We start from the raw sequence: 24,166 nt of genomic DNA, 5'->3' as shown, positions 1-24,166 counted from the left end.
TTGACACTGACTGTATTGGGTCGTTCTGATCTTCGCAACTTACAATTACACCTCCGCAACCCTACGCACACAATTACATACCGATGGCAGCTCAGCATGCAGGTAGTGTCCTGATAACTACCCTTTTTTGATGTCCCATCATCTGTGGAAGCACAAACTGATCCTGTTTGTTTTTTTCTGAAAGCATTTGGTCACCTGCTATCACAGAGTACATCAGTTCATTCGTGTGCTGTATTGTTTTAATTCCTCAAAACAGTTTGCTGTGTTCTTATGTAGTAACAGAAAAATTCAGCTTTTATCCATTGAAGAGCTTTTTGTTCAATAAATGCAGCTCTGGCGGTTTGGGTCTTATCTACACAGTGACATTTTCTGTGTTTTAAAGGTAAATATGTTTTTGCAATTCTGAAAAGTTTGTGAAAATGAATACAGAGTGACTCCTCTGATTGTAACGATCCAGACTTTCACACACCATTGAATCCTACTTCCATCTCACTTTATAAAGACTGAATTTGATTTATTGTGTTTATAACATTTAGAAATGAGACAATGACATCAATCTTGTTCTGCAATCTGTAACTGCAGTCCAGTAATCCAATCCAGTAATATGAATAATTCATCAGGAAGATTTAATTTTGGACCTAATCAAAACCATAAAACACTTTTCTGATTCCAGGAATCATTCTGAGTTTGACTCGAAGAAAAGAAAGTCGAACCTCAGATGTTCATTCAGTTCAAAACCAGAAGAGGTTTGAAAACAAAAACAGATGTTTAGACAAGAGACTGGATGAATCTACAGCAAAGGCTGGTTATGATCACACAGCGTGGTTCTTCACCCCGACATGGTTTCCAAATTGTAGTTCATGAAATTTTCACATTTCCATAGAAACAATTAAAGTTATGTAGTGACCATGCCAGACCACGAGTTGGCAGTATTTTTGTCATGAGAAGTTGTCATGTAAACAAGACTTGAGACACGAAACCAAATCCAAGGTAAACAACCTCATTTTCTGACCCAGAATGCTCTTCGTCTTCAGACACTGGTGGGAACGTGTGCCTTCGTCGCTTCAGCACCAACAAGCAATCTGAAACATCCATTCCAATGGGAAATTGTCACGTGACAGTTAGCGGAGGAGGACTTAAAATCCCGGGCACGAATGTAGTTTAAAGCAAAACTCATTTTATTATCAATAAAAACTAAAAAAAGAACTCCATAAACGAACAGTCTTCTGCTCAAAGAAGTATAAAAGTCCACAAAGGGCAGTGAGGAACTGCACCATGGGAGCAGGACACCAAAACCAAGCACCAAGAGGCAGAGACAGCTCTGAGGCAGACACACAGTAAAACACAGACGGACCATCGGAACACATAACGACAGGCCTTGATATACCAACGACACCAGGTGACGACAATCACACACTCAGGTGAAAGACATCCGGGCAGGAAACAGCAGTCAGACACAAGGAAGAGGAGCCAAGGAGCCTGGAACCAGAGCCAGAGTCAGAATACCACATGAAACACATGAACCCTGACACGAACTGACGTAGTAAGATCTTTCAAGTGTCTTGAGCAGTGTTGGGCAAGTTACTTTTGAAAAGTAATTAGTAAATAGATACCCGTACTTCCATTAAAAAGCTGCCGTTCATTAATGACCAGGTTTCTCTCTACGACTGGATCTTTGTCACATCACGTGATGCACTTTTCACCAATTGGTTCCTTTTTTCCGTAAACAAACTCCATGCTCAGCTGGTGCAGCTGGTGGGAAAACCAAGATGAAAGCAGTGAATTATAGAAGTGGGAACAGCATTGTATCACTGGAAAAACTCATTAGTTAGATTGCTCTTTGCTAAAAAATTGTATCTGTTAGTAATGCCGTTTATTTTAATGCCTTTACTATTACTAGTATCAGATACAATGCCCAATTTTAGTACTGGCGATTCCCTGTAATAAATAATCCTTTTTTAATGTTTGTAATTTTTTGGAGATTACTTTTGGTTATGTATTCATTTAAAGAGCTGCATGATGGAGCAGTCTATGGTTCTCACCTCAGGTTCAAATATTGTCCAGACCTTCGTGTGGGGGATTTGCATGTTCTCCCCCGTGTGGGTGTGGGTGTGGGTGTGTTCTGGGTTTTCTCCTACAGTTCAAAAAGTGACACTAATTGATTTGTGTAAATGACCCCGAGGTGTGAATGTGAGTGTGGCCGTCTGTCTCGTTTGTCCAGTGATGGACTGGTGACCTGTCCAGGTGTCTCCTGTCCTCACCAGCAGTGAGCTGATTGGTTCCAGCATCCCTCGACCCTGCACAAGATTCAGCAGTATAGACGACTGATGGATTTTTTATCATTCATTATATTAAAAAAAAAAAAAAGATCATGAAAACCACTGGAACACACTTGGATTGTTTTTACAGCAGGGAGTTAATCTTCTGATTATCTGAACATCACATCATTTATAGCAGCCACAAAAATGTCCGTCCAGGTAATGGGATTTCCCTCCCTGTGCGCCGCCTCTCACTCTTTCCTGCAGTTTTACAGCCATTACAGCTCGTTTCAGGCAGACAGTCGAACTGATCCTGTTCTTTACGGTGTGGGCCAGATGCAGCGCGATGCCTTCATGAGGCTGGAGACGGTTCAGGGACGGAGGAGGCCACCTTGATCTCCTGTCACAGGATTGGAAACACACAATTTCCAGTGTCAGAGATTAATGAGCTGATTTCAAACGCTGCTCGGCGGCTAATGACCTGGAAAAATGTTAATTTAGGACATGAATACAAACTGCCCCTGCTTTTCAGCCTATTCCAGAAGAAAACTAATAAAATGGTTTGTATGTCTGATTTCATTCATGGCAGCTTCCTTTTCAGTTCACCATTCAGAGAGAAAATCCCCCATTCATTAAGAAAAAGGAAGACATGCTGGGCAGCAGGAACGAAGCTCTGGTGCTGCAGTGCCCCCTTGTGGCTGAAGCATGTGGCGCTACAGACACAGTTCACACTGCTTTTCAAAGAAACACACTGAAACAAAACCAGGAAAAAAAAGGCAGTAAAGGGGGATAAATTAAGTAAAAACTTTATTAAGATAAAAGCAATAGAATAAATAAATTCTGTTGTTCAGTTGTGTTTTAAAATCGTTTTTATGTTTGTTTGTTTTTTTATATAATTTCCACTTTGTGATTTATTCACCTCAGCTTTGGTTTGATTTATGTCTTAAATCTAGATTTCTGTCTTCATCATGTTGATCTGTATTTGGCACTTTTGTAAATTCTCTTTTTTTCTCAGCCCTGCATGTTTCATTTTTATTTAACTATTCCTCAGTGACCAGTAACTCCAGTCTGACAGAAATCTGGACTGCAAAATGTCAAAATAGCCCAAAATAAAGCCAAAGATTACCTTTTCTCCTTCAGATCATTTATCAAAACACAGTTTTATAGATTCAGGGTCAGATGTTATCATTGCCACAATTTCATTTTTCTATTTTCAAAGAAACTTTATTCTGCTTTTTATTCATTGTACTTTATTACTTCTCTAAAAACGTATTCACATCGACTGGGTCAACTTCAAGACTCCTAAATAAACTGAAATGATGAATCAAGCAGGGTGTAGCCTTTGCATGCTGTTTGAACATAAATTAAATGTAATGGCATTAAATAAATCTCCATATCAACACTCAGTAAAGGTCAGTACTCATACTTGTAGTCATCCTTAAAAAAAAATAGTGGTATCATTATGTCCTTCATTCAAATCCATAAATTAAAATAAGATGTGTTTTGAACTGGAGCCGGTCTAACATGAAAAAAAAGTAAATAAAAAAGATTAATGATGGATGACAGGACTTAATTTTAATTCAAAACAAAACTTGTCAACAACTTCAACAACTTCAGCCTTTTTTGACAAACTCAACTGTGAATTTAATGTGATAGAAAATAGTTTTAAGACTGACAGAAATGCATATTAATCAAACCCATGTCTCATATTTCTGCGTTGTACCTGTTTCACACAAATAAAGTCTGTGGGTCTGGGTTGAATTAAAGATGGCATGTTCATTTTCAACATAACTTTTTCCATCTGATTAATGACCTATGACCCCTAAAAACAAGCCGTCGACTCAGTCCTGATCACGATCGACCAGCTGAGAACCATGAGTTGAAGAGAAGAGAAGTCTGGTGTCTTGGTTTGGTTTAGAAGTGCTTCATAAATAAAGTCTTTTCAAGACAACAGGAAGTCTTCAGGAAGCTTCTGATCATTCAGATACAGAGATTTGCTAAAATGACAAAGAAAGTGTTATTCCTGTAGTTTCAGGATCTCTGATCATTTTCTCAGGGCCCGTTTACACGATGGTTTAAAGTGAAAATGCAAAATGTTTGATGGACAGTAGCAACGATGGCGGCCTCCATAGTGTCATGACTGCGAGTCGACAGTCTCCTGGGACTTGGTAGTTTTAGAGTTGAGAGCCACATAACAGCAATCGAACTTGATCCTCTGTAAAAATGTCCCTATAATGTTACCTTGTACGCCATTTCCTTGTAAAAGGCATCGTTTTTTTTAATGTTTTTAGAGCTTTGCCGTGTAAATGTGAATCTTTTCTGGTACATTTTCACTTGAAACGCTGGCGTGTAAACGGAGCCTCAGTCTGATGGATGACAGCGAGCCGGTTTCCTGATCAGTCCATTCTTCACATGAAAATACAACAATACAGAAAAGGAAATGTTGTTATACATCGTAAATGTAAAAGTAAATGTGAAACAAACTGAAATGAAAACAGGTCCTGATCTTGTTTGGATAGTCTGTAAAAGAGGACTTCCTGCTGGCGCCGGTCAGTAGGCCCTCCTGATTTCATAAGTCGACCACGAGCCGACGGCGTCCTCCTTCACCCAGGACGGGTGGGCGTCGGCCGCCATGCCGGCGTGGCCGTCGGCCGACTCCTCCGTCACCATCTTGGACATGAGGTCAGTGACGGAGCTGCTCATGTAGGGGGGGCAGGTGGTGGAGGAGGGGGCGGCGGGGTAGGCGCTGCCGGTTAAGGAGTGGTAGTGGGCGTCCTCCAGCGGGTGCAGGGTGTAGGGCTGCCCGCTGGGCGCCGGGCACATGGACGAGCCCCGGCTGGGGGAGCGGTACTGGGACGGGCTCCCGGGGGCCTCCGGGCTGGGCATGGAGGGCGGCACGGCGACGGGGGCCAGGCTGTCCGTGCAGAGGGCGTCCACCTGGGGGACCGGCTCAGGGACCGACTGCTCCCACGGATCCCTCTGAGGAAGAGGAAGATAGGAGAGGAAGGGCGGAGGAACCAGGAGGACAGGACCAGAGGGGGACATGGCTTTAGTCTCAGGCCTTCAGTCCTGATGAAAGTCTCTGAAAAATCCTGAAGGACACTGAACATGAACTGGATACAAAGCAGGAGTCGACTTCACTAAACATCAATCTTGAACACGGAGGGAGTAAAGGGACGTTTGCAAGACCTTTATTTAACAACATTTTTGAAATGATCCAATACAATAACTTTTACACTTTTAGATCAGTTGGGATGGATTTTAGACTTTTAAACTGACAGGTCAGAAGAAGTGACACTGGATGAGGCCGAGTGTTCTCCAGGTTCTGGACAGGGCTTTGTTCTGTCGTCTTTATTATTCTTCCACAAACATCTGTCCAAGCAGATGTGAACAGGGCCATCATTAAATACACAGATGACTCTGTTATTGTCATTTTTACTCAAAGAGTGTAAAACCCAGTCATGGCCCAGTTACTGATGACTTTATACATTAGTGTGAGGAGCCCTGCCTTCAAATGAACATATCTAAAACAAAAGGTATGGCTATTGATTTTAGGGAACAACAGTCAATTTACTTAAAGGTCAGAAAATAGAGCAACTTCAATCATATAAATACTTTGGGACAACTGATAAAAAAAAAACTAAACGTTGATGAAAACTGCAAGTGGGTCTGCTAAACGGGTTGTCAGCTCTTTTACTACATCAGTCTGTTTTATCTTTTTGCTCGGCTCAGTCAGACCTCTGATCTGGTCTGATCTTGACGAGAGCTCGTCAATATAAACATCTAACACCCATCCTCCAAAAACTCCACCGGCTCCCCTCTGCTCAGACACACTACAGGGTCTGTCTCCTCACTTATCAGTGCATCCATGGAGACGCTCCCTCCTTCCTGAAGGAGCTGCTCAGTTTTCACTCCTCTACACGCTCGCTCCGTCCCATCAACTCCAACCATCTCCGCCCCCTCAGAACTAACTCCTGCCCCATGAGCGACCGGGGTTTCTGCTCTGCAGCCCCTCGTCAATGGAACAGCCTCCCTGCACTCCTGACAGCTCCTCAAACCTGCAGAGCTAGGAGAAGACTGAAAACTATTCTATTTCAAAGGCTGATTACTATTAACTGATTGATGCCATCATTGATGCCATCTTCTGTCTGACTTCATTTTTATTTTATTTGTTATGTTTTTGTGCTTTATTTCCTTATTGTAACATGTTGGTGAGACTTTTTGGATGGATGGATGAATGGATGAATGGATAGAAGATGGATGGATGGATGGATGGATGGATAAATGGATGGATGAATGGATGGATGAATGGATGGATGGATGGATGGAAAAATGGATGGATGGATGGATGGATGGAAAAATGGATGGATGGATGGATGGATGGATAAATGGATGGATGAATGGATGGATAGATGGATGCAAGGATGGATAAATTGATGGATGGTTGGATGATGGATGGATGGATGGATAGATGGATGGATGGATGGATGATGGATGGATGAAGGGATGGATGGATGGATGAAGGGATGGATGGATGGATGGATAAATTGATGATGGATGGATGGATGGATGGATGGATGGATGGATGGATGAATGGATGGATGGATGGATGGAAAAATGGATGGATGGATGGATGGATGGAAGGATAAATGGATGGATGAATGGATGGATAGATGGATGCAAGGATGGATAAATTGATGGATGGTTGGATGATGGATGGATGGATGGATAGATGGATGGATGGATGGATGATGGATGGATGGATGAAGGGATGGATGGATGGATGGATAAATTGATGATGGATGGATGGATGGATGGATGGATGGATTAATGGATGCAAGGATGGATAAATTGATGGATGGATAGATGATGGATGGAAGGATAGATGGATGGATGGATGGATGGATGGATGGATGGATGGATGGATGATGGATGGATGGATGATGGATGGATGGATGGATGGAAAATACAAAAATGGATGGATACATTAATTTATGCATGGATGGAAAAATGGATGGATGCATGGATGAACTGATGGTTTAATAGATTGATGAAAGAATAGATGGATGGATGGATGGTTAAATCAGTGGCTGGATGGATAAATCAACTGATGGATGAGTGGATGGACGGATGGATGGATGACCTGTGTAGTTGTTCTCTGGCTCTGTGCAGATGTCCTTTGATCCTTTCTTTCTTTTCACCCGACATGTTTCCATGTCTGGTTTTTGTTTGCTGACAGAAGTTTTTCGAGTCAACCAGACGTTTGAACGCCTTGACTCCCACAGCGGCTCCGGACTGTGAGACTCACCAGGAACAAGTGGGACGACTCTCCGCTGAAGGGAGGCAGCAGGGACGACAGGGCCGAGGAGGGCAGGAAGGACCCCGCCGAGGACGAGAAGGTGGCGGCGCTGCGGTAGTCGCCGAAGGTTTCCGGGTAGTAGCTGTCGATGAGGGACGAGTAGCTGCTCATGGAGGAGGGGTCGCAGCCCAGAGGTTTGCCCCCCAGGGGGGAGGAGTAGACGTCAGGAGAGAACTGCTTGGAGGATGAGCAGAAGTCCGAGTCGGAGATGAACGGACGCCTCATCCCGTAATACCCAGGCAGCATGTGGGACCCTGAAGGAGGAAGGTCAGTTAGCTTTAAAACATCTTAAATAATCCTTTAGATCGGGCGCAGTGCTATCAAACTTTAGATCAGTGTGTATTCATGGATTTGTTCGTCTGTTGTTAGTTGCAGACATTCATTTATTAAAATTTGATAAGTCTCTATAAACGAACTGCAACAAAAGTGGATATAGGCTGTTTGTAGTTTATACACTGTTTTTTTTCTGAGTCTCATTTTAAAATTTCTATTCAATAAGAAAAATGTACAGTGTAAAATCATGCTGGGAAGAGGCATCAGCCTGACCCTGCAGAATTTACATCTTAAAATAAAATATGGTGTATCAATTTTGCCATTTAAAATATAATTATGTAAATATGACAACAACATTTTGCCGATAATTCTTTGAACGAGCATAACAAGAATTCTTGGAAATATAATAACCTCAGTCAGTGATGTAATGATGAATGAAAATGCATTTCTTGGAAATATTGGATTTTCTCCATTTTTGTCCAGTTTATCAGAATTGATTAAAATGGATGACAATTTTCATATTAAGGGTTACTGTATACTGTACAGCAAACTGTTGCAGTATTATTATTATTTTTTTTTACATTATTGGCAAATTACAACTTCTCAGTGTTATTCCATTAAAAATATCAAACCTGTAAGGCCCTGTGGCGTCCCTCAGGGCACACTTTGAGAACCACTGAGTTAGTGTGAGGACGATGGTTCATAATCAACACGTTAGTGAAGGTTGAGGCTGCTAATGCATCAGGTAAAGATCACGATAACAAATGTTTAACATGAGCCGACAGCAGTTTGGAGAGGGATGAGATGCGAGTCTGAATGTGTGAACACACGTGGAGGCGGCAAGGAGTTCAGGACTCACCGGGCATCTGGACGTATGAAGGTGGAGAGGTGGATCCTCCCTGCAGAGACACACAAGACGTCACATTTATTTCACTCACCTCAGGAAAACAGACGACAAGAGATTTACCAGCAGAGGAGGACAAGAACTGATCCAAATGCTGGAAAATACAACCGTGTGTGTGACAGGAAGAAAACCAAACATTTCATCTGAAGATGTGCAGGCAGCTCGGAGGTGCAGTGGTTTGCTCTGTGGCCTCACCTGAGACAGATTCATGGTTCACATGCAGATTTTTGCATGTTGTGAAAGTGTTTTCTACCGGTATTCCGGTTTCCTTCCACAGTCCAGAGACAGTGGTTTCCTCTTCTTCTGTCTTTTTATTTTACGGTTTAATGGAAACTTCACATGGGTTTAATCTTCCTTATGTACACGTTATAAAAACAGCAGATATGGTCAAAAGCTCACATTTTGAAATAATGACTCTACTTTTTTTTTAATTATAATGAAAGGAAACGTCACTCATAATCGAGACGGAAGGAAGGAGAAACCTCACCCACTAGTGGCCCAACATAAAAACTACAACGTGTTTCTGCCATTTCTTTGCAAATGCACGTTATTTTCAGGATGTCACCATGTAAACATTTTCAAACAAAAACACAAGACAAAACATTTTCAGTTGAACGTTATTGACAAGATGCCTCCACACTGTGAGAAACACTGAGGTTCACTGGAGACTCCAACAGGAACAAAATCCAAAAAGCTGAAGACCAAACGGATTATGTAACGTTCAACTGACTGCTCTAAAATGACCAGAGGGACTCAAGTCAAACAGGGAGAAACTGACTTTGTTTTCAGGTTATTTAAAGGAGTACTAAGCAACTTTTGCTCTTGTGCTCCCCCTACTGGTCTGTGAACGCTTACTGTCGTAAACATTCTCTGCCTAACCCCCCCACCCCCACGTACAGAGTGCGTCCCACTCCCGTTTCCTTTTTTTCCACTCGTCAGGCAAAGTTTTTTTCTGTCTTTTTGGTTCTGCCATCCGTGAGCACCTAAGGGTGGCGTTGCTAATGGTAGCGAGGGTTTCATGTTTGTTTTACGCGCTTTCATCCTTGTACTCCCATATGAGTGCTGTAAAGCAGGTTTGTTCTCGCGAGATGTAGTCGGGTCGGCTCCTCTGAAAATTGCAAGTGCTGTTTTCAGGACGCAGACCCCGGGGGGAGTTGAGGGACCGGCGAAACACTGTGCCAAGTCTTTGTTTACCCCCACAGGGATTCTGAAACACATTTATTGAGGTAAAAAAGTTGCATAGTTCTGCTTTAAAAGAAAAAAAAAACTTACAGGTCTGCCATTCATGTGTGATAAGCAAACATAATTTCTGTTTTTGTTGACACATAAAGCACCTTTCTGTTAAAAAATTGCAAAATACATATTTAAGTATAAATGAAAACTTGACTTCTATACAGCGCATTAGAAGCATTGATTCGATTCAACCTCACTGCTGCTGGTTTGAAAGAAACAGGTAGTTATTAAATACGGTCATTTGGTTGATATTATTATTATTCTCATTATTATTGTTCATATATTTGGTTCAAAAATGATGAACACAAACTAACACAGTGTAAATTTGCTTCATTAACTCGAGCAATGTTCCTTTTACACTAAATGCCCCTCACTGTGACTCTTATTGGGAAATGTTGGTGAGCATCTATTTAACATGAGATTACACGTGTTGGCCCAGTTGATCTGCTGCAGCTCAGAGATCAGAGTCCACACACACACACACGCACAGTGACGCCATCTCTGGTTTTTGCATATTGCTAACATGAAAGAGTTGATATGAAGCTCCCTGCCGGCTGGGGAGCAAACAAATTTTGAGGCTTGGATTTGAATGTGATTTGCCAGCGCCAAGACTTCCTCATGTGGCCCAGGTACGGCTCAGTGCATCTCTGAAGGCTGCGTATGGAAATCAGCTCGCCCAGGCTCAGACAGTCGCACACAGTGTGTGTGTGTGTGTGTGTGTGTGTGTGTGTGTGCAGGCTAATGATGATGGATTTAACTTCATTTTATATTCTTTTGTTGTGTTGAATGTTTTCCCCTGGTTTAATCTCCAGTATAATACTCTAAATGTCCAAGTTTAAATAATGACAACTGTTTGGTCTTGTAAGTTTATATCTCAGGACTCTCTTTGGGCTAACACACTGTCAGGATCTGGAATCCTTCACTCACACACACACACACACACACACACACACACACACACACACACACACACACTCTGATGTCTGTGTTCATTTATGTAATGGCAGCATGTCCGGGCAAACCACTTCAGCAGCGCTGCAGTCAGATGACATAAGATCTTTGTGTTTCCACTGCGGCCGTGTTGCAACATGAGGACGACTCGCTCTGCGGTCAGCAATCACTCCTCTCTCTCTTTATTCCCGGGATAAAAGCCACCTTTATAGCTAACAGAAGGACGAAGGACGCGGACCCTTTTAGTCACTCTGCGCCCGTTAACTTTTTAAAAAATCAGATTTACTGACGTGCGAGTTTGTTTTGAGAGACCAAACGTCCTCCTCTGCCCCGACATGTTCACACTTCACATCCTGCATCGGGAGGAAATTCTGCTATTTTTCACAGCTTTTCTCAAAGAACAAACTTTAGTATCCATTTACACGACGCCTCAATCAATGAGGGATCATTTTTATATTGTCGTTTCAGAAAAACTTTTACGTTTTTTCGCAGCAACGTTCTGAAAACAATATTTGTTTACATGGCGATTGAAAAACAGCGGAAATGGTGTAGTTAGCATGTTGGGCCACTGGTGCTGTTGTTGTTGTTGGTTTTTTTTTTTCTTTTTTTATGAAATCACACAATCTACTATCAAAGCGTGGGCATTTTCACATTTTATGAGGATACTGTGTCAATATTCTGATCGTTCTGTGGAACATTAGTCCATATCTTTACTTATTTTCCTGTAAAATAAAAAAAAAACTGCTATATTTTGATTGGTAGAGAGATCATTTGATGAATGATCAATCACAAATAAATTATTTGCAGATCGTTTGATGGATTGATCCATTTCTACCCGTTCAAAAAAGGCATACTGTGAATATACTGAAATGAAGAGACATGTGGGAAGAAATTATGGAATGAAAGCCACAAGCAGCAAACTTTTCGCTTTATAAAATGTGATAAACCAAAATGTTTATACATGGCTTTCCTCACTGCAGCCATATTTTACATCTGGACTATTTTAGCTTTTTAAAGCTGCTCTGTTTCCTAATGGTTAGAGCAGTCTCAGATATCAGAGCAATTTTTTTTTCACTTTTTTTCCTTTCTTTTCCTTTCCTTTATTTATTTTCTTTTCTTCTTTCCTTTCTTTCTCTCAGAGCTGTTCTGGCTGTTTTATACCTTATTCAGCAGTTTCAAGCCATTTGTGAAAATCAGTGTGGAATGCAAATAAAAAAAAAATGAAAACAAATGTTGACTTCCATTACATAATATGGATTATAATTTGATGATATTGTGCATAAACACATGTGGATGCTGTTTGTAACATTTGTTTGTAACATAAACACATAATGTTCATACAAAATCATTGTGAAAGCATCATGGAGTCACTGCAGAGGAGCCGAAGCTCCAGAGGAATACAGCAGTTTGTACATATATTCTGTATCTATAGTTGATCATTTCCACGATTTCCAAGGCATTTTGTCATTGGCTGTATTAAAACATATGTTTTACTATAGTATTATGCAATTATTAGTTGCTACAGGGCATCCTGTAGTGTGATTTAAGTATCCTGAGGTTGTGTTAATAAAATATATTCATGTAAAGATATATTAAACCATCCTCTCCAAACCAAACGCAGACTTTAAGACTAAGACGAGTTTAATCGAACACGTAAAGCAGTCAAATCTGTGATCAGTGGAAGATTTGAGTTCTTTCCTGCTCCACAGCAAGGAACATGAATTTATTATTGAAGTCAAGCTGCATTTCAGCGGCATAATTTAACTTGACTTGTTTAAGATGGAAATTGTCCTGGACTGTAACTCTCTTCAAGCATTTCTTCTCAGTGCGACTCGAAAAATCCTGGAAACCGTCCTGCAGCGGTGTTGTGCTTCACGCTCGCTTACAGCAGTGATTTCAAGTGAAAATTGAAAACTTTCATTGCATTTGGGGGTCTGTTTGTATGAAAATGTTGCTCAGAGCCACTGAAAAAAAACAATTTTTCAAACATAATACTTCTCCGACGACACTTAAATGACACTTTCAGCAAAAACTTGTTCTCAAACATTATTACTGCAAACTTTACGAAGAGCATTAAAACTTGATTAACCTCTGTTCACTGAGCCTGAACTGAACGATGACAGCAACACTCGAAGCCCAATAGCAGCGATTTCTGACATCTGCTTGCTAAACAGTATTAGTGTCCAGCTCATTACTTAACATCAACTTTCTGAAGAAATGACCACAGAAATCCTGTGTTCGGACAAGTGACAGGATTTTAATCGACATTAGTCTGAAGACGACATCAGATTGAACCGTTTTCGCTTTAAAATTTAGTAAAAAGTGCATTAAACTGGAAGGATTCCAGGATGGAGAGGATGCTATTTGTAAAAAACATAATACTTCCAGAAACATCACACTTCCAAAGGGAAGTATTTTAGTTCATATTGGTGTTGTTTTGTTTGATTAAAATGAAATGTGTCGTCTCTGAACTGAAATGTGCCAGACGACACTGGTTTATGCTGTTTTGTTTAATATATCCTCTCTTTCCTTCCTGTTTCTGTGCCTCTCGCTGCCACCGCTCTGCAACATGTTGATTTCAGTTGATCTCTGTCCTGCTCTCTCCTCAGGACCCGTTTACACAACAACAATTTCAAAACAAAGCGCAAAGCGAATGTTGGCGTGGAAACACAAAACTTCCATGGAGGTTTCTTTCTCTATTATTTCACAAGTTGTAGTTATTATTGGATAAAATTCTCACTGGAGTTCTTCAGAAAACACTCAAGCGCCTGGTTTTCTTGTGCTGCACACATCTCGGTATTAATGTCCTACAAAAATAAAGTGACTTTTTTTGGAAGTTTTTTTTTTAAAGATATTTTATTTAAATGCTGTGTGGTGTCAGACTTTGTTTTTCACTGGTGTCAAATAAATATGAGAGAAAGACGATAATTATGCAATAGTTACGTAAGGTACTTTCAGGCAAAAAAAATAAAAAATTTGAATATTTAACAGAGTTTTGGCCAAGACGGATCACATTTTGTCCTTTTCACTTAACTCCATAACTCTGTTCTTACAAAAAAAAAAACACTTTCAGCCAATGAATGACTCAATATGAAAATAAAAACTCATGTTTGATTACTTTGAAGGTCAGCTGCAATATTCAAGCTGTTCCACTGGAGCGTCGTGTTTCTTACTTTCGGCTTCCTTTTCTTCCTTTAAGCTCAGACAACTTCTTTTTGTGAGCCCATCAAAACCAATGCCTGCTTCAGTCTTGCGCTTTGGAGACGATGCAGTTGGTCGAAGGTTCTGCAGAAGCAGAACTGAACTGAAGGTTGAAAACAAACCGGTTTCTCAGCAACAGAAGAATTTCCCCTCCTGATCTGTGGTAATCATTGTCTGGTCTGTTGGTTCCAGCTGACTGCAGATGTAAATCCTAGATAATTGCTCTCCAACACTTTATGTAGCTTAAAAAACAACTTCAGTCTTTCATAAACCAGTTGGTCGGAACAGCATTCAGACTGATAGCTGTGTCGGCCATGATGCTGACTTAAGATGGAAGAGAAAAGACTTGAGCACCTTACTTACTACTTGAGAACCAGTTTCATTTTATTTTGAAGACTGGTGCGTTTATATGCTGACGATAGGGGGATTTCTGCCAGTGTTTGTCCTCACTGTAAAGTTTTGGAGGATTCAGCAAAGGCTTCCACAAGCTCTCTGACCAAACTGAACTTCATAACCAAGTTCTGAGCCTCCCATCAAGTGTACAGCAAGCCGGTTTCCTCTGTCCTCCAACAGGAACAGCAGAGAGCCCTCGCTCCCCCTCATCGCTCAGCAGGCTGCATATCTCCGGAGTGGACGAGCCAACGCTGCTCGGCAAACACCGGTGAATACAGTCCGGTGGAAGAAAGGTGCTCTGACAGGTGGTTTGTGGCCATGAAAAGCCCGTCGTGCTCGTGCATGCAGTCGTCTGAGGCTTCTGCTCGTTGCGTGCGTTTCTAAGACAACAATGGGCGGTTTGTGTTTGGCCCCGAACGCCGCGGAGGACAATGTGAGCAGGCAGGTGTGCGCGGCTGAAAAAAAAAAAAAAATCATGTTTGCATGGACGGCCTGCGGTGCACGGCCGACCTCACTACAACCCCCCCACCAGTGCTATCTGTCCATCTCCATCCTCCCCCCGCCCCCCCTCCACCCTGTCCTTTTGTGAGGCCTCATTAGCTTTGTGTCTTTGCTATTTACAGATTGGCTTCAGGAACGCCGGAGGGGAGTACAGGTGGTCGATGGATGGACACACAAAACCCAGCCAAGTGTAAATAAAGAGATTTTTTGTTTTTTCTTCGTGGGGGGGGGGGGGGGGGGGGGGGGGGGGGGGGGGGGGTCGATTTGTGCTGTTTGGTTTGGGGGGTGAGGGGGTGGGGAGAGTCGGGACATGCTTACGCTGTATCTGGGCCCGCTGGTCTGCCGGGACCGCTTCTCCGCCAGCAGGTCTTTGACCGTGTGCTTGACCCGGACGCCCTGGTACACCCGCTTGGAGTATTCTGGACCAAAACACAATCAGAGGACAGATTTGACTTGTAACACATCGTCATACAAATTTTCCTCCATCCCCACAAATGTCTGTTGATTTGAATGCTTCACAGTTTTATGCATATAGCAGAATGACTCTCTGGGATCGCTGTGTAAATGTCATGGAAATCGCCTTTGGTTTGGTCAATGCAAATGGCCGGCTATAAAAGAGGCAATTAACAACATTTCTACTGAAGCCTCACTGAGCAAACACTGGAGATTTCTAAGAAAATTTCAAATACTATACTTAAGGCTATACTTACATAAGGCACATATTCAGATTAATAAATATGAGGACTGATCCAACAATATATTGTTATTCATGACTTTATGGCAAATTCTTTAGTTCCTCTGAAACTTCTCCATTCCTGAAGTCAATGCAGAGTGAATATGGCTCCTGCGATTGTCTGAATTCATCAACATGGTCTGATGTTAAAACAACACAACTTCATTCAAATCATATTAGCACTCAAAAAAATAAATACATTGGAAGAGAATTAACTTGGGAGAAAAACAAATCGTCCAGCTCTATTCACTTTATATTTACATAGTAGGGCACATTATGAAACAAGGTGGTTAGAGCAAAAGGCATTAATAAAATTCTGAGAATGAAGTCTGATTAGATTTTTCTCTCCCTTAGGTGGCCCAGATTTCTTTCATTCACACATTAACCTACATTTGCTGGAACACCTTGCTCCAATGAACAGTTTCAAGAAAAGCTTTAGAATAATCTGAGTTCATTTTGACTCATTTTGAGTCTCAAACCAATTTACACCACATGTCCAGTGAAAATGCAGTTTTGCAATTTTTCTTTCAGAAAAGTATCCCGTCTACACAGCAGCGGTTTGAAAAGGGTGTAGTTGGCATGTTGGGCCACGAATTGGTGCTGTTTATTGTGGGAAAACACTGACTTTTGTAATCATCATGACTCTCAAAGATAAAACCACCGAGTCAAGGCCAAGACGGACTGGAAGTCGTGACTCTCTGCAGGCCGCCGTTGTTGTTACTGTCGTTCCTGCATGTGTCGCAGGTTTACATGGAACTGGTACTTCCTCTATAAATCTGAATAAAGCCTATTTGGCCCTAAATTGACCATGTAAACGCCTGAAAACTTCATTCAGAATTAAGTTTAAAAACGAACGGACCGGCGGGTTAATTCTCCTTGGGAAGGGAATTCTATGCTACTTAGAACGAATTAATTTGTTCTGCGCAAGCTCCATCGTGATTGTCCAGGATGGCGGCCCGCCGTCCATGTTTTGATTCATACAGAGACGACTTATTTTACGGCAGTTTCAGAAGAAGTGGATAAAATGAAGAGAGCAGATTTTCGAAAGCTGTAGCGTCAAAGTTCGAGAAAGAAAGACGAGAAAAACACTGTTTACTTCCAGGAGACGTCGGGACGTCTCGGCTGCCTCGTCCAATCAGAAAGCTTCGCAGACCCTAGCATGAGAGAGGATTTAACCCTTTGTTTTTCCAATGTAAATATCACTTTATAATTAGAATTCTGAATTACTTAATTTAGAATAAACCAATTCCAAATTAAAAATAGTGTAACCACGCTCAGTGTTTTCTCTTTCTACAAGCGACGCAGCCCGAGCAAAGACAGAGTCAGAGCATTTTCGAAAAGTTCCATCTTGGCAGCCGTTTTCAAAAAAGTTTCAGTTTTCACTTCAGATTGCTGAGGTGTGAGTGGGTTAGTGAAAGCTGGGAAAGTTCAGTGTAACTGGGAACTCCCCAGTGGGAAAGTCTCACTCATGACAGAACATTTGAAGTAGAGATACTGACCAGGATGATCGAGTCTGTTGTTTAAAGTGACTTCAGCAACACTATCAGCAGTTCCTAATCTTTTCTTTTTTTTTTTTTCTGGGACTAACTTGCTGGTTGTGTTCTACTTCCAGGAACTCTTCCTGCCTGGATCTGGGAGTAAAACTCATTTTCTCCTGTTATCTAAATCTAAATCTTGGGGATTCCACTGTAGCTACAGTTCAAAGAGCAAAACGTTACTTACTGGTGAATTTTATGAGTTTAGTGTTAAAGGAGGTTCAGATTTTGCTTCAGACTCATCATATTATCATTTGAGTTCTTTCTCTGCCGCACATGCATGAAAAGGTTTCAAACGCCAGACAGTGCTAACATCAAGCTAGCTTGTGCTAGCATCATTTATAACTTGCCACTACCTGTATTGTTTGTGAGCATCATATTGACAAGTCAGTAAATGGTTAACTAATGTTAATTATCATTAATTTTTCAGCTAATGCTAAAGAGCTTTGTGACCTTTATTAGTAGCATTTGATTTATTTTGCCATGTTAGCAGATGTTCACTACTGTATGTTCTTTTGTAATGTGCCAGTGAATGTTAAATGCGTTGTTAGCATCCTAAAATATGTTAAAAGCATCCGGACTAATGATTGACAGATTCATGTCAACTTTCGAGTTTGAATCAGAAATATACAGCTTACGTAACATAAATATGTATTAACGTCTGATGTTTAGTTAAAAACTTTCATACAATTCAGACAAATTGATGCATTCTGATCTTTTGCCTAAATCAATTTGTCAGGTAATAAATTAATCTATGCAATGAAATACAGGAAAATGTCAATAAACGTTAATCAAGGATTTTCAATTCAGCATCACAGTGGACTTAAAATGAGGTATTTATATCCAACTCACTGAAAACTGAAAAGTAACAAATTCAATAGAAATGCAAACCAAATGTTACAAAATGATACAAGTATTGACAAAAGTGTGACAAGCTTCTTTTTTTAAGTTTTTAAATGATCATATTTCAGATATAAACACAATTTCATCTATGAATACAATCAGTCAGTTCAAATTGTAAAAACATTAAATGATATGTATATGTAACTGACCCAAAATGACAACAAATGTGATGTTATTATAAAAGTCAAGGGTCACCGTTACAAACTTTCACAAAAGTTGAGAAAAAAAGCACCAAATGAAAGTATAAAGAGGAAAATTAAGTTAAAAGTTACACTTTAACCACACGGTCTTACCTGTGTCCATGTCGCTCCTGAATAATGTGACACATACACACACACACACACACACACACCCACGCCCCCACACACACACACTCCCACACACACACACACACTGACACAGGCCTGTCTGTCCTCTGCTGCTATTTGCCTACAGGAGCAGCGGCTGGCTGAGCACGGTGCCAGGATGGAGCTTCAACCAGCCAGTGAGAGGAGGGCAGGACGCCATCAGGACCCAACTCTCTCTCTCTCTCCACAAAAAAATGACCTTTATACATTTGTTTAAATGCAAATGTTTGGTGGAGGACGTTTTTCTCCGTATTTGCATCGGGAGTAGAGATTAGGGGCTGAAAGCATCAGGAGAGCAGCTCCTCCTTCACATCGGCCACATTTCAAAAACCTTCTACACTTTTTATTAAGAGTAAAGACAAATGACCACAATCTCATGGTTTACATGAGCGCAGTGAAGTGAAAAGAATAGTCATATAATCTGAGTACGTTTTCCTGTTTTTCACTTTTCATGGACAAAAATCAAAGTTCATGAACATTAAATACTAAGTTCATTAAATTGTCTTCAGCCAAATAAAAAGATTAACAGTAATCCCAACAGGAAGACATACACGCTTATATTATTACCTCAAGATCAGTTTTTGTCACCATCAGTCTGAGTTTAGAAACATTTCTCAGATGATAAAATCAATTCCCACCCAGCTGTTTGGAGAGAAGCTCATCACATTTTCTCCTAGCTATAATCAAAGCTTCTTTTTTTCTTATTTATTTAACTGAAGGATATTATTGTTCAACCTTTGTTTCTTTTCTGCCTTTTTCAATGGAATAAAGTTCAGACTTCTGTAACTTGACAGCTGTGGAAGAAAATATTTGATAGTTTTTCTTTAAATAATGCTTAATAAATGATCTAAAGCAGAAAGTTATGACATGATTTAAGTGATATAACAAAAAAAATACCTTCTAAAATGTAAAAACTGCAGCCAATAATACATTTATTGGAATTTAGAGCCTTTCTTTGCAGGTTTAGTGAAATAGTCCCAGTGAATGATAACACAACAGCGTCACCTGTCATTTCATATTAATCCGTCGCAGTAATGCACACAAACCTTTATCTTAGTTCTCCTGTCACTCTCGTCATTGTTCTCAGTTCATCTTTCACGAACTGCATGCCCACAGACTCCAGTGTTCGTGCGTGAGCATGTGATCTAGCAGGTTTATCTACAGCCGCTGAAAGCGGCCGCCATGACAGACGGCCGCATCCTCCGCCGGCATGTGGCAGCAGGGGAGTGGCCGACGGCGAGCCGGAGCATCTCTCTACCTGACAAATAAAGACTGGCGCTGCTTGGGCCCGGTTTGCGGTTGAGCCCGCCCCCCGACCTGTCCGCAGGTAAGCAGCCACCGCACGACAATACGGCCAGCTTATACAAGTCCATCCAGCGGGAGACAGTCGTAAAAGCCTTTTGTTGTGCTCACAAAAGACTCCGCTCAGTACGTTGCTCCACAGAAGCAAAATGGGACGAGGGGGGGGAGGAGGAGGGATGTGTATACAGCTCTAATTCCAAAACAGAATAGCAGCCGTGAAAAAGGAGACAGAGGACTGTTGAGGAGCGACAGTCCTCCAACAGAAACCACGATGGCAGACTTGGCACAGAGCCAGCACGCTTTGATAGGTATCACTGTCATGAAGTTAACCAACAGGCAATGAACTTACATAAAACATGGCAAATGATCTCTCTAAATAACTATATGAACTGAAGATTATCAATAATGTTGTTATGGAAACGGACACCGAAAGTTTTGGCTTTTTCTCTTGAAAACACTGTTGTGTAAACAAAGTCTGAGACCCCAGATAACCTCACATGCATGTCATCGAACCACAACGCCAGCAGGAACATCCATGAATGCACAGGCAGAACCTGCAAACTGCACCATCCAAGCTCCTTGTGAGAGTTTTTGACACAGTCGGACCATGGGCGACCAAAATGTTCAACGTGTCCCTCTCTTCTGGTGTTTCCTTCTACCTTCAAGCATGCAGTCGTAGAACCAAAACTTGAGACACCAAACTTGGACCAGCATGACCTTAAGAACTACAGGCCGATATCTCTACTGCCTTTTTTGTCTTCAGCCTTCAGCACAGTCGACCATCCGATCCTGATAGACAGGCTGCAGGACCTGATTGGCTTGTCAGGTCCAGTGCTCCAGTGGTTTTCCTCTTATCTGGCTGGAGCTTCAGCGTGTCAGCCAACCACACTATGCCTGAGCCAGCCAACCTGCAGTGTGGTGTGCCTCAGGGCTCAGTTCTGGGACCCCTCTTGTTCCTGCTGTATGTGCTTCCTGTGGATCAGACAATCCAGAAATTCCATAACATTTCCTACCACCTATTTGCTGATGACCTTCAGCTGTACTGCTCCTTCAAGCCCTCGGAAACTCACAAACTGAGCTCCATAATGGACTGCTTGTCACTAACCAAGCTGTGGTTAAGTGACAACAGCCTCCAATTAAATTCAGAAAAAACAGAGATCCCCATCATTGCCTCGGACAGAGCCATCCCCACCACTGAGCCCCTCAACCAAAACCGAACTGAGGAACCTTGGGGTGATCTTCGAAAGTGCTATGTCACTAGACAACCACTCAAGGCAGCTGGTTAGAAACTGTTTCTTCCAGCTGTGCAATATCGCTAAGCTCAGACACATGGTGTCAGAAAACGAGCTTGAAATGATCATTCATGCATTCATTTCCTCGCGACTGGACTACTGCAATGTTATAAGTTACATGCTCTATTGAGTGTTCTTTTATCTTTATATTTCTGATCTTTATATTTTGTTTTCTGGTTGTGAAGCATTTTGTGACTTATGGTCTGTAATGGGCTATATAAATACATTTAATTTACTTACTTACTTACATAGAAAGGCCTGAGGATTCCAACCTGCCGCGCTGTGAGGTGATAGTGCTAACCACTGCACAAAGTAAAGTCCCAGAGGGATGGAGATAACTTTATTTTAAAAAAAAAAAAGAGGAAACGAAACGTTGGAAGCTGTCAGCTAAAACTGCTGGATAGTACTGATAAAAGGTTAAAGAAAATAAAAACAACAGGCTAAAACTAGTAGAAATGACTGAAATGGAAAAACCATCAAATTGATTTTATAAAGTCAAAACTGTTGAAATCAATAACAGCATACGAACAGCTTTATGAGCTGTGTCATCCTCATTTGGAAGGTTCACTGTGTTTCGTGGCTTGAGATGCATGAAAAACTATGAAAACTCCCGACTCTTTGTCCACTGAGGCTGCAGTGCTCCGGAGTGAACTCCAGACTGAAACATGGCTCCAGGGCTTCGACATGTAAAAGACTCATTTTACATGAGGGCCAGGTTTCCTCCTGCAGGGAGCTGCTGAGGACTGAGGGACTGTTTACACTGCAGTTTGATCCAGAACACAGGAAATGTTATTGTGTTGCTGGGGACGCGCTCAGAGTACACTGAAAACGCTGCTTTCCGAAAATAACTCCAAAAGTGGAAGTTTTTGAAAACACCCCACCTCTGTCATCATCGTGCGAAAACATGTAGCATGTAGAAATGCTGCTACTGTGCATGTGCAACAGTGCACCATGAACTTCAAATTTCAAGAAGCTGAATAGTTTGCTATAATTGTTTCTTAAATGCATTATTAGGTTTGAACACGTCTGTGTTAGCAGTTGCATTGGTTAATTACATTCATTATCCATCTATCTTCTATTCCACTTTATCCTGTGAAGAAACACGAACTGCTGGACTCGGTCTCAGCTAACAGTGAATGGAAGCAGGATGCACCGTTTCAGTCCATCTCAGGACAAACACACAGACAACACACACACTCACACCCGGGAGCAAATTAGGTTCACTAGTTAACCTCACGTGCATGTTTTAGGATTGTGGGAGGAAACCGCGGAAGAAACATGCAAACACCACACAGTAAGGCCGAAAGGCTGAAGTCCAGATTGCTCATCGGGAACATCAGGGTTGTCATTTGCACCAAACACATCAATGTGATATAAGACACCTGAAACTATTGGTTTGCTCCTCTCTTTATTCGGGGATATTTGCTGTAAGGTTTGCATATCTCTCATAACTTCCTCCTCCAACATGTTTCACTCCACAGATTCATTTTCCATGTAAACATGGCCTCATGCAAGCAAAACACAAAAAATTAGGAGTCGATCACCTGTAGACATAAATATCGCTGAGCGCTGATGTGTGTGTGTGTGTGCAGGACGTTATTCATATTAAATGCCTGGAAACTGAAGCGGTTTTTCACAGCTGTCAAACTCGAATATGACCTGCTGCCTGGAGTGAATTCCAGCAGCTGACTTCCTGGTGGAGTGGCTGCAGGCGCTCTTCTGACAGGTCACGTTATCTGTGCTGCTTTCTGTTCAGACTTTTTTTTTTAAATCAGTTAATGGCTCACAGATAAGAGGGACACAACCGACATCTGCTGCAGAAGAGGAAGGAGGATATCCACTCTGCCTGACTCCACCTCCCCACTGAGGCCTTCAGCGGTCAGGGATGTTTCTGGTTACTCATTTTTAATCTAATGGAAGAAAAACGCCAACAGAAATTTAAATACTGTTTAAGGCTCTTTGTAGAGTGTGGGACTCTGCAGGTTAGCATTTAGTGGGTATGACCGATACCTCTATTCTACAGGACAAGCACTGTAGAAGCTAGCTAACCTTTAAACCAACTGTTAAATGCCAGAAAGCTTATACAAATATATAAACATATAAAGCTTTATATTCCATGATTTAGAAACACTATGCATTGTGGGAACCACCTCCACACAGCCTCTGCATGGATGCTGCACACACTTTCAAGAGCCTCTTTTAGATGTGGCTTTCCAAAACATTTCTAATAAACAAGGCTTGGCCTCTGCCGTGTAGATGTGGGTGTTTTGAAATAAACCCAGCTTCACTCTGCAAGACCTTAACCCCGTGTTTCCACCGGACGCGGCGCGAATTTTTCACGCGATGAGATTACATACAGAGTCAATGTAATGACGCGATTGTCGTTCAATCTTGAGCGGAGGGCGAGCGATGACACGTCGGCCGGCCGGCGGCGAGCATTTCCAGCGAAAAACTAGCACGCCGGTAGACACACGCTGCCACCTGCTGCCGCTCCCCGCCCGACGATCGTGGCCCACCGCCGACAGCCCGCTGCTTCATCGCTCGACGTTTGTCGCTCGAGTTGAAATAATTACTTTTAAATACTTTTCAAGCAAATTCGTGCCAGAACAGCCTGTCAGCGTGGAGGTCTTCACGGACGTGCTGACGTAGGGCAAGCAGGCCATGTAAGGAGCTCAATCCATTCATTAGGAGCAGTTTGCAGTTCAGTGCCTTGCACAAGGACACTGACATGTGGACAGGGAGAGATGGAGAATCGAACCAGCAGCCCTCAACCAACCAGCCACAGTCATTCAAAACATCTGGTTATTGTCGGAGTTCCCTCCTGAATTTTACATGTGAAGAAGTTTTATTCAGATTTTCCATGGATTGGTTTCTGTTTTGGAAAAAAACAAAAAAGGTCTTCTGACACCAAAATACAGTTTTTGGTGGAACTTGTAGTATTTGGGATCTTGCTCTGGGGACAGCTGGTGCTGATCGCCTCT

The 24,166-nt window shown here is 41.8% G+C and overlaps 1 protein-coding gene across 1 annotated transcript; it reads right to left on the bottom strand.

Moving 5' to 3' along the window:
- Positions 1 to 3,103: 3,103 nt before the first annotated feature.
- On the bottom strand, positions 3,104 to 18,712 carry LOC115400700 (uncharacterized protein C11orf53 homolog). Its single transcript, XM_030108711.1, has 5 exons — positions 18,538 to 18,712; positions 15,392 to 15,492; positions 8,750 to 8,789; positions 7,567 to 7,871; positions 3,104 to 5,237 (listed from the first exon to the last, which is right to left on the bottom strand). The coding sequence occupies exons 1-5, from the start codon at positions 18,545 to 18,547 to the stop codon at positions 4,809 to 4,811; spliced, it is 885 nt and encodes a 294-aa protein (XP_029964571.1). The 5' UTR covers positions 18,548 to 18,712; the 3' UTR covers positions 3,104 to 4,808.
- Positions 18,713 to 24,166: the final 5,454 nt, after the last annotated feature.

The sequence above is a fragment of the Salarias fasciatus genome, chromosome 14 (genome assembly GCF_902148845.1).
Source record: "Salarias fasciatus chromosome 14, fSalaFa1.1, whole genome shotgun sequence".
NCBI lineage: Eukaryota > Metazoa > Chordata > Actinopteri > Blenniiformes > Blenniidae > Salarias > Salarias fasciatus.
The sequence above is the reverse complement of the archived record's forward strand: the minus strand, read 5'-3'. Positions and strand labels throughout refer to the sequence as shown.